This window comes from Scardinius erythrophthalmus, assembly GCF_964197995.2.
Source record: "Scardinius erythrophthalmus genome assembly, chromosome: 8".
NCBI classification, from domain to species: domain Eukaryota; kingdom Metazoa; phylum Chordata; class Actinopteri; order Cypriniformes; family Leuciscidae; genus Scardinius; species Scardinius erythrophthalmus.
Genome location: NC_138228.1, coordinates 9915645 through 9926631, shown reverse-complemented (window position 1 = coordinate 9926631; position 10987 = coordinate 9915645). Strand labels below are relative to the sequence as shown.

The 10987-nt window shown below is 37.4% G+C and overlaps 1 protein-coding gene and 1 long non-coding RNA gene across 2 annotated transcripts; both read right to left on the bottom strand.

The window, feature by feature from the left end:
* Positions 1-334: 334 nt before the first annotated feature.
* On the bottom strand, positions 335-5323 carry cbln1 (cerebellin 1 precursor). Its single transcript, XM_081372357.1, has 3 exons — positions 4796-5323; positions 4219-4338; positions 335-1394 (listed from the first exon to the last, which is right to left on the bottom strand). Exons 1-3 carry the CDS (start codon positions 5048-5050, stop codon positions 1197-1199), a joined length of 573 nt encoding a protein of 190 aa, XP_081228483.1. The 5' UTR covers positions 5051-5323; the 3' UTR covers positions 335-1196.
* Positions 5324-6841: 1518 nt separating this feature from the next.
* Positions 6842-8958, bottom strand: LOC308694473. Its single transcript, XR_014030598.1, has 4 exons — positions 8887-8958; positions 8352-8408; positions 7821-7895; positions 6842-7741 (listed from the first exon to the last, which is right to left on the bottom strand). It is a non-coding gene; the product is annotated as an uncharacterized lncRNA (long non-coding RNA).
* Positions 8959-10987: the final 2029 nt, after the last annotated feature.

Below are 10987 nucleotides of genomic sequence, written 5' to 3'. Positions count from 1 at the left end.
GATTTTTGTGTAAACAGTGGGGTTTGCTTATTATGCAAGCGCTAATTTCCCCCCAGGAGCTCATTAGAGCCTTGAGTGCAGCAGAGAGAGGCCCCAATCACCCAGTAGAGAGAGAAAGAGACAGAGATAGGGAGAGAGAGACCAGCCAAGCATGTCTACATCATGAGAGAGCACAGTGAGACACACTGAGAATGTGTCATTGTTTCTCTGTGGCACACACACACAGAGCTTTGTCAGATTTAATTTCAGTGAAATGATTAGTGTTTGTTGCTCTCTAAAACCTGTAGGCGACAATCTCAAATTTTCAATGCACAGAATTAGATTAAGAAAAATAAAAAGTACCATTTAATTTTTATTGAATCAAAGAAAAGAAAAAAAACAATGGTTAATTAATTAAAAGGGAGGATTTTGTCTGCTAAATATTCACATATATCTTATAATAAAACTTTGTACTTTATAGTATTTCTGATATAGTTTCATCTTAGCCACATTTTTTGACCGAAACAAAAACAAGAAGCATTGGTAGTTGGACAGCAGCCTGAAAATCCACACACAATCACTAAGTATTAACACTGAAATACAGAAGTACAGAGAGTTGACCAGATTCATTTAGGCATTGAGTATATCATAATCATATAGAAACTTTTTTATGTATTTATATATGTATATATCCAGTATGCAGTCTTCTTGTGGGGATTCAGAGATCCTTCAGTCATGACAGAGCAAAGACGCCCTCTCAAAGACAAGAAAGAGTGAGCTGGAGGAAGCCAGAGAAAGAAGGGGCGACTGCACTGAGAGGAATGACAATGGCATTTTGAAACTCACAGTATGTATACGTATGGAGAGAATATACAAAGATGTGAGGGACAATCCTTTAAGCAGTTGAATACTTTTGAGGGTGGATTGTGATGGGATGAGTAAGAGGTTGGTGGGAAGGGCTACGATCCTCTGTATGCTTTCTTTCCATATTATTTCAATTATCATAAGGATAATAAAAAAAAAAGTTTTGGCTGTCCAGAGCTGTAGTCAAGCAGCAGAGCAAAGTGAGTGCGACTGAGAGCCTGCCACATAAAATTTTCACTTCCTATATGTTTTCTTTACATTCTCGCTATCATTCTATCTCTCATCCGCCCCCTTCTATCTCCCACAAGCCGGCGAGCTAAAGAGCAATAGTCCTGCCATGGCGTGCCCCTCCTCTACAGGGGGAAGACCAGGAAGCCGGAGAAGGTGGAGTACTTCCAGCCGCCCATCAGGTTGCCTCGCTCCAGCTTGAGGTATGCGCGGTCGCCTTTCTCCATTTGAATCAGGACGCCGTTACTGGCCGCTTCACGTGTGACGTCCTGATCCCCGGCGAAGGCGGAGATCACCGGCCAGCCGTTGTGCATCAGGCTCACCTGTAACACGGAAGCATTTTGATTAGCGAGTAGCTTCCTATCGCTGCACAAGGACATTCACACATACTCTTTCTTCTGTTTCTTTTCTCTCTAATTTACTTAAAGGAACTGAAATTAGATAAAGAATAAAAAGAAGCTAAGCAGGTATTGCTCTGCTGAATAAAAATTGTATACAAAACCCCAATGGGATAACTGGAAGCTATAACGTTATTAGTATCAATCAGAGCCGTTTGAATCTTCTCAACAACAATAATACATGTAATCTATACACTCTTGTTCCCTTTCATTTGCAGGCAGACAAGCCCCTTGATAATACAGTTGGCAGCTCACTATGAAATCATGAAAGTTGATCAAAGCATTTATGGGCCTTTGCCAGAAGAAATGAAAATGGCACATTGCTTTATTTGTGTCTATTTTTCTATGCCAACCATTCTCAGACCGAGCCAGAAGAAGAGCGAAAATGACATTTGATACTGCAATGAGGAATGAGTTTGGTTTTTGGAAAGGCACCTTTGAATGTTGTGCGTGACCATCAGATACGCAAAATCAGAGGCTATCACTATCGATATGCAAAAACACTGTTACACGATGAGAACGCACTCTCGCATAGAGATAAAAACCACAAAATGCTCACCACTAACATGCATTTGTTCACAGGATGACAAGTGAGAACATCATCATGCACTCTATATCATTTTTGGGTGACTTTCACCTTCCAAAAAACAGCTTTGAGGCCCTGTAATTCTAATTCCATCCTCAATCATGTAAAACATTGTCTGAAAGAACCCAAAAATGAGAAGTGAGACAATGTGAACGGATCTCTCAACACACAATTTAATGCTGCATTTAGCGGAACCGACAGCTTCCTGTCCAAATGACGCTGTGGAGTGATGGAGGACAACCCCCTCTTTTTTTGTCCCCTGTCTCAGTCATGCATAATGCTTGGACACGAGCGACGACAAAATCCCCCCTCCTTGCCATATCTATTCACAGGGTCATTATTTTAGATCAGAGTGTAATTTTCTTAATTAACGTCTGTCACATCTGCGGGTTTAAAGAGAATTGTGCTTCACAAAATATGGGCAGTATATATTATCTGCAATCAATATTCAAATGCATGGCTGTCTGCTGCTTTGTCTTTTGAAAAGTGTTGCGTCAAGCTTTGCATGAAAAGAACTTTCTCTGGCAATTTGCACTGCATTGTGCTGGACGACTCAGTCTGTATGTTAGTATTCCAATGTTAACAAAATGTTAGTGAGTTTTATGATCAAATTAACTTACAATGAAAATGACTGACTAGAATTTTAAATACAGAATGTGACTATTAGTTTTTGACACCTAAACCAGACCAGAATTTATAAAAGGGGGGAAAAGCTTTTCCCCATCAGATGCCAAGTGTTGTCAGATGGAATTGTCCTTTGAGAATTGAAGTACAGTACTCAGTGATACGATATAAAATTGACTTTGGGAATATGAGCTATCATATAAGCTGAAAGAAACTGCAATAACATTTTTATAAGAGTAACATTTACACCCAATGCATGCAGTTCTCCTTCCAAAGAATTCTTCGAAATCCACACAGACACTTTGTGTTGCTGTATTATTTATGGATCCTTTCAGATCATTCTGTGTGTCTGTGTTTATCATATGTTCTGCATGGTAATAGAAAAGCTTGCTTCTCCCTCTCAGATCAACAGAGTGGAATTCATATTTTCTTTGAAGTGTGAAAGCATTTCACACCGAATCTGTTGTGTTACTCTAGCCAAACATATTTAAGAATTTGTGCACAATATCGCTCATTTAAAAAGTTGCACTCAATTTTGGTCTAGGCCTATAGAAGGATAGAACCAGGATTAAATCAAATATAGAGATTAATAAGTTAATGTGTTTAGAAAGTTACAAATATGCTTTCTGTTTGCTCTAGACACATTAACTAGGAATTAACTAAGCATTATTAGGACAATATTTATTGTAAAGCAATCTGTTGAAAACACTGTTCTGTCCTCAAATGTCTGGCCTTTTTACAGTAAATGCACAGCAGAACCTATAGCCCATAAACTCTTCCAATCTACTCACGTGATTTTGAGCAAAATCCCTGCATCTCGAAAATAAATATATAAAGTAGGCTACAAATATAATTCTTGTAATTTGTGTGAGCACCGTAAAAAAAAAAAATAGACACATTGAAATAGGCCCTCCAATGCAAGACTATATGCACATGTTTTCTCTTGTATTATTTGTCCTAATTAGATAGTTGGATTAGAGAGCTTTGGTTTCAATATTTGTTTGTGTGTCATATACACATCTTCAACTTACTGTCTTCATTTAGTCAACGTTTCAGTGCATTTCAGATATAAATAGGGAAATGTGTGATTTGGCTTCCTTCTAATTTTGTCGCCGATCAGAGCGGAATAACGGGATATAGTTGTGAATCCTCTGAGAGACACGACAGTGTAATGATTATGCTCTGTAATTAGCCAAAAACAGCATATATATATATATATATATATATATATATATATATATATATATATATATATATATATATATATATAATTTTTTTTTGTTTAGGCTATGCTGTGCAGACAGGAGGCGACTCTGTCACGCGCATTCTCTGTCCATGGTCCTGAACACGCGCCAGTCTTGTCTACGCGCCAAATTTTAGGATTGTTGTTAATCTCGTGCTAATTGAGGGAATAAAGAAAAGCGTTCCTCTCTAGACAACTGAAAATTTCACATTTTCTTTCACACACTCTTTACTGTCCCACGCGCACCACAGAACACTTCAGAGAATGGTGAGATTAAATGTATGATGAGCACTTACCTGGATCGTTTGACGATTATACACTTTTACTACGTGGAAATTAAAACTGTATATCCCTTTGCGCGGGGCAAAGAAATTGCTCCTTTCCTCATCGAAACTTTTACCAACGTTCACAAGTACCTGAAGGATGATGCAGAAATCAGAATATAAGTCAAACGCAATAACAAGTACTATCGATTAAAAATCGCCCTTTTTAGTCTAGGTTTGGGCTCTTTAGGTTTTACGATGGACACTGGCTGGTATAAAGCAGCAAAGCGTTTACATCAGTTCGTCATTCATTATATATACAAGAGCTGATGGGGGATAGTTTTATGACACAAAAAAAGAAGTTCACGGCTATTAGATATAATTGAAAAGACATTAGCCTGTAATTGACCTTTAATGAAGTGGAGGGAAATGTGACATCTCCCCAGATTACACATATCTTATCAGTTAAAGGTTTCATTGCTGTGATATTTCTTTGATTTTGTGACCTAGTTTGTATTTGTAACCGTGACACAAAAATCCTCGCGCAATTCACAAAAAGTAACATAAAAACAAAATAAGTCAAGCGACTGTTTCCACAGTGAAAATTTACCTGATCGAAATAGATCACCATTGTTCGATTGCTCATCTCCGACGGCTCGTGGTTCGTGTTCCTCACCACGGAAAAAGCCACTTTGGCGCTTCCAGAACGCACCGATATCCCAAGAGCCGTCCCAGTGGGGTCCGAGGTGGGATTTGAGTCGCACACGACCAAGCATTTCCCCTCCAGTACGATGGGTTCTGTCTCGTTCTGTGCGTATGCATGGCACACTAACCACACTGCGCCTAGCACCAACGTCAACATCATGCCAACTTCACTCCGCACCTAACAGCAGTCTTCTCGCAAAGACACAGCCCGCTCAAATTCCAAACCAAAATCACCCCAAACCTGTCCCCACTGTAAAACGAAGTCCTTCCAAACAGTTTAAGTCAGGACTACAACAGTTTTCCCCCTCGTTCCCCTCTCAGTCCGTAGTGGAAGAACCGACTGAAAGCGGATCAAGGCCCTTACCGAGCTCGCGCGCAGTAGAATACATAGCGCGTGGGGTCCGTCTGCTCGCGCGCTCAATTATTGATATGTGAGATATTAGAAGTGAAACACAAAGGCTCGTGAGCGCAATCCTCCCGCCCTCCTCACTCTCCCCTCCGGGCCCCCAATCAGCGCAGGAGACGGTCTCTACTTTTCCAATCGCTTTCCAAGCAAGTGCATGGACCGCCTCCTCTCGTGACAGCGCCGATGGGGTCCCACCCCTCAAAAGAAGTATCTTACAGGCAGAGCCGGATTAACGCAAAGGCAAACTAGGCACGTGCCTAGGGCCCGATTGGCGGGATGGGGCCCAGACAGAGGGACAAAAAAAAAAAAAATTTAGCCTAAATGTCCTATCTACAATTTATTTCAAAATGTAGCCTATTAATCAACTAAAAATAGTAACGATGTTTATCTTAACCATAGACTGTTACATTACGTCACATTAACGCCAGCCCATGACTGTATAGAGGCGCCAGCCAGTTTAGTCCGAGGAGACGTCAGAGGCGATCAGAGGCGGTCAACGAACGCATCCATCAGGTGCTGCGAGTGCGAAGCAAAAGCAGAAATAGGCACGCAAAGAAGCACAGCTCGTAATGCAGGTCATCGATTTTGGTGTGATTGCAATGTATTTTAAATATAAACTTGTGGGCTACTGTAGATCAGCGTCATTTCTGGAAAAATCATTCACCGCTTTGTGAGTTTAAAAGAGCGCGAGCGTCATTAACGTGCCCAGACGCGACGCTTTGAATTTGCGCGTACAATCAGTGAATAACATCGCGTCCAGAGCTGACTAGTAAAAAAGCTACAAAAGTAAAAGACAAGACGTTTGTATTCAAAGTTAAAAAACCAACACACTGCAACATTTTTAAATGTTTCAAATAAAGGATCTCATATGGGTCTATCTTCTATATTCTGATGCTGATGATTAGATAATACCCTGACATCATAGCCTATACGAATATTAGTTTAGATTTTTTTTCCTGCTCAGTAGCGATCGTGTCTTTCTCTTCCACTTGATTTGTGTATAGCATATTTAAGGTAGCAATGCAATACATAATAACATATTACTGATATTAATAATATGACAATATCTGCAGTCATTATTGATTAAATGGGAGGGAAAAATCCTGCCCATAACGCAGACAAATTATAAAAGCACGTTCATGTTCATCTACTGAAGTTGTATTCTGGAACTGTGAATAAACTGAATAAAACAGCAAAATAACAACAAGAACAATAACATCTTCATTAAACAAAAAAGAGATTAGCTTAGATAAAGTTTGATAGGCTACCACACTGTAAAAATTAAAGGTGCCTGGAGGAACCTTTTGGGGTTCTTCACTTTGCCACACCGGCGGAACCGTCTGTAGATCCTCTAGGCACCCTTTAAAAAGGGGCGGTTCTCTGAGGAACCACACAGGTTTCCTGAGGAACTCTTATATTAGGCACTGTGTGGAACCACTTTGGGTGCCTCCAGGAACCAAATTTCATTTTTTTTTTTACATTTAATTTCATGTTGTTACTATGGTTACCTTTGACATCTATTATAATAAACAAATTGAACCAAATACAAAATAAGAATTGTTTATTACATATTTGATATTCATTTTTATACATACACTTCCATGCACATGGGGAAAAAAGCTAACTACAGATTAATATCAATGAATACACAAAAAAATAGTATAATACATAAGCAACATGAATAATCAACCATGTATATACAATAGATAAACAAGAAAAGACATCTCAACAAAATGCATGGAAACACATATGTTCCACGAAATAAATCAATGTAAATAAAATTACATTTGAACTAATTAAAAATGTCCATCATACTTAACTTTAAAACATTTGTGTTTCAGTCCGATGGTAAGTCTGACATCACTGTTTCCAAGTCCAAAAGCTCTATCAGATGCCAAAAACAAACAACAGTGCTAATATACACTCATTGTGCTGTAACCTTTATCTCTATACTGAAATCTCTGATGGTTAGTTATTCAGCTATTTTGAATCATAAAATGTTTAAGTCTGGGATGCCGTTAGACTGGAGACTGTAATGTACACTATGGCTTTTGAAAATCTTAAATGTGTGACTTGAATCAACAGTGTTCATAAATGGTTGTTGAGTATTCTCATGAAACAAGATAGAGGAAGTAGAGGCTTCGACCCGGAAACAGAGTTAAGGTGCAGTAAAATGATCTGTTGTTCTGTGAATGTTCACTGGTGAATTCCAGTCATTTCACTAAGAATCCACACGATCAGCAATTTCGTTTGTGGTCAAAAATGTCACTATGGGACCAAGTTGGTATGAGATACTTAACGAGTTAGAAAAGTGAAAAGGTACAGCATCGTTTTCCGTTTGTTTTTCTTCTTTTCTGGTGGATGGTCCAGGCACTTCAATGATTTTCAGGTCTACAGGAGGATTTTTATTCTTGATCAAACTTGTATTTCAGCTTACTGAGATCCCTGCAAAGTACAAAATTTACTGTTAGTAATGTTATTAAAGTGATAGTTGTGAAATTTAAATAATTGTGACGTTCCAAACCTGTTTGACTCTCTGTCTGTGGAAACCAAAAGCAGATCTCAGGCATAATGCAACCCCAGTCACCATTCAATTTCACTGCATGAAACACAAGAAGAAAACAAATGTGTAAATCATTCATGAAACCATTCTTATGTACACTTGTCTAGTTCAATTCAATGCAACAATTTATGTAAAAATGGTTAAGCTCCAAAAATGTCCCAGAAAAGATCCTAAAAATAATCAATGAGTTCACAACTCATGTGTTATGGGTTGTGTTGCAAGTCTTCTGAAGCCTAATAGCTTTTTCCTTTTTTTTTGTCGAAAAAGACTAAACTTGAAGTTATAATTCAGAGTTAAAATGTCTATAGCATTTTTTGTGAATCAAACCTGTGATATTATTTTTCTGAGTAACATGAATGAGATTTGAGATCATGAGAAAATATTTTCAGAGAGTAACTGATTAAAAAAACACAAGTACACAGTCAAACAATACAATTGCACACAGAGAAAGTTCATAGTAATAAAGTACTGCATGTGGTTCAGGTAACTTACTGTAATTCAATGTTGCCACTGAAATGTTCAGATTATTTTAGAAATGTAATGGTTGTTCTGGGGAAACAAAAGAACAAAGCTGATTATTCACAACATAATATTTATTGACCAGTAAATGGCTTTAAAATGGTATTCGAGAGAATGAGGGCACCTGTAGTAAGTAAAGTTAACGTTAGGCTAAACAAAAACAGAGCAAACTATAACCTGTTTTTGTTATTCATAACAAACGCCAAGAATCAGAGAATTTTCTAAATTAGTTAGGCTATATCAGCAATTTGAAGACAGTTGTACAAAATATGTTGAATTGAATGACTAAATCAATCTAAGACAATAAGTCAATAATTTCCATTTGTTCATTAGATCAACGTAGTTAGTTAGCATCGCGGCTAAAACCAGATACTGTGCAATAAACGAGTGGTAAACACTGTAAAAACGTAGTAATGTATAATAAATTTAGTTTATATATATATATGTGTGTGTTTAAATATATAGTGAGTAGACTCTGTATTTATATTTATTTGGCGAGTTTACAAACCTTGTAATGGAGAGCCGAACAAACGGCGGAAGCTTTGATGAGAGGAGCCGTTACTTTCAAACCGATGACGTCGATCAGCTGAGCTTTGTTGCGCGCGAGCAGCGCGAGGATCACTGAAGCGACGACAGCAGAGGAATAGCAGCAGTTTCGTGACTGAATAAAACTTCTCTCCTCCTGCTTCTTCTTCTTCATATATTATTATTATTATTTAGTGTTGTTGTTTAAGGTTTAAATGACTTAATAAAATAGGCCTATACTAAATATAAGTAAGCTACCCAAGTGAAAAAGACTAGGTTACTGTTAAATGTATTAAAAATGCATTAAAGTATATTTGTATTGTAGGTCTACTAAAAACACACTCAAGTACATTTTTAATACATTTAATAGTACATCTTTTTCACCTGGGTATGTATCCTGAATCAAACTTGCCTATAATAATAATAATAAAAATGCATTAAAGTATATTTGTAATGTAGGTCTACTAAAAACACACTCAAGTACATTTTTAATACATTTAATAGTACGTCTTTTTCACCTGGGTATGTATACTGAATCAAACTTAAGTAGCCTATAATAATAATAATAATAATAGGATAGGCCTAATAATAATAATAATAGAATAATAATCTAATTCAGGCCTCATTGAACCATTGGGTTCCTCCAGATGCTGGCTTTAACTTAAGAGATCTTCCAGGAACCACTTAAATGTTAAAAGATCTTCCAATAACCCTTCTATCGCATTCAAGTTCCTCTATTTTCCCCCAAAGCACTTCGAGGTCTCATAGTAATGAAAAGGTGACTCCAGAACCTCTGAAGTAAATACAAAGTGCTTAAAGGATCCCATAAGTTCCAGCAAGAACCTCAAAGATTGTCAATGCTCCTCCAGTTACCCTTCTATAGGAAAAAGAGCTTTGAGGCACCTAAATTACATTTTGAAGTTCCTTGAGTATCCAACAGGATACTTGAGGCTCCTTTAGTTTTTACAGTGCAGTAACAAGTCTGGACCCATTACTATTTTTAATGTTTTTGAAAGAAGTTTATTATTATGCTACAAGCCTGCATTTATTTGATCAAAAATACAGAAAAAAAACAGGAATATTCAGCAAGGATGTGTTAAATTTATAAAAGTGATATTGAAGACTTTTTTAAAAGAACTTTTTAATAATCAAAGAATCATGAAAAAAAGTATCACATGTTATAAAATAAATATTAAGCACCATTTCTAACATTTGATAATAAATCAGTTTTCTGAAGGATCACGTGACACTAAATTCAGCTTTGCATCACAGAAATATATTTTAAAGTATAGCCTAGTAAAATAGAAAACCATTATTTTAAATTGTAATAATATTTCACTATATTATTTTTCTGTATTTTTGATCAAATAAATCCAGGCTTGATGAGGATTTATAGACTTCTTTCAAAAACATTACAAATAGTAATTTGTCCAAACTTATGTACTGTGTAAGTAAAAATATACTAAATTTAAAGTTAAATGTTGTATAAATAAAAAGGTTAGGAATCATATTTGTTTCAAGTGTGTTTTATTGGGGGTGGGGGGGGCCTCCAACATGAATTTTGCCTAGGGCCTCCAAATGTCTAGATCCGGCCCTGCTTACAGGTGGACCCTACTCAGCAGACAGAAGGGGACGACACCCCGATCCTCGGAAAATGGGGGCGCGTTATTTTATCATCGTTTCACCGGACACAAGGACGCAATTTGTTCTTCCGTGCCATGTTAAATGGTTACTCAAGATGAATGGATTGTGAGCGCGCGGAAACACAGCGGAGGTTGTCTTCAGGAACGCCGGGTGGAAGTGGTGTTTTTGCTCACTAACGGAGACCTATTGCTGAGAAAAGGACACTTTACGAGGGCAGCGATGCTTAGCTACACATTCTACAGATGGACAAGCCAACTTTAAGCGAAGACTTAAAAAGTCATTTTAATAGAAAAAGAATGTAAAAATGCTACAGTAAATATGCTACGTGTTAATTGGGTAACTGTCAGTTACCTCGTGAAATATAGCAGGAAAAATATATTCGATTTATTGGACAATAAATGTAATTCCACTGTGAGAGAAATAGGATTGGACGTAAAAGT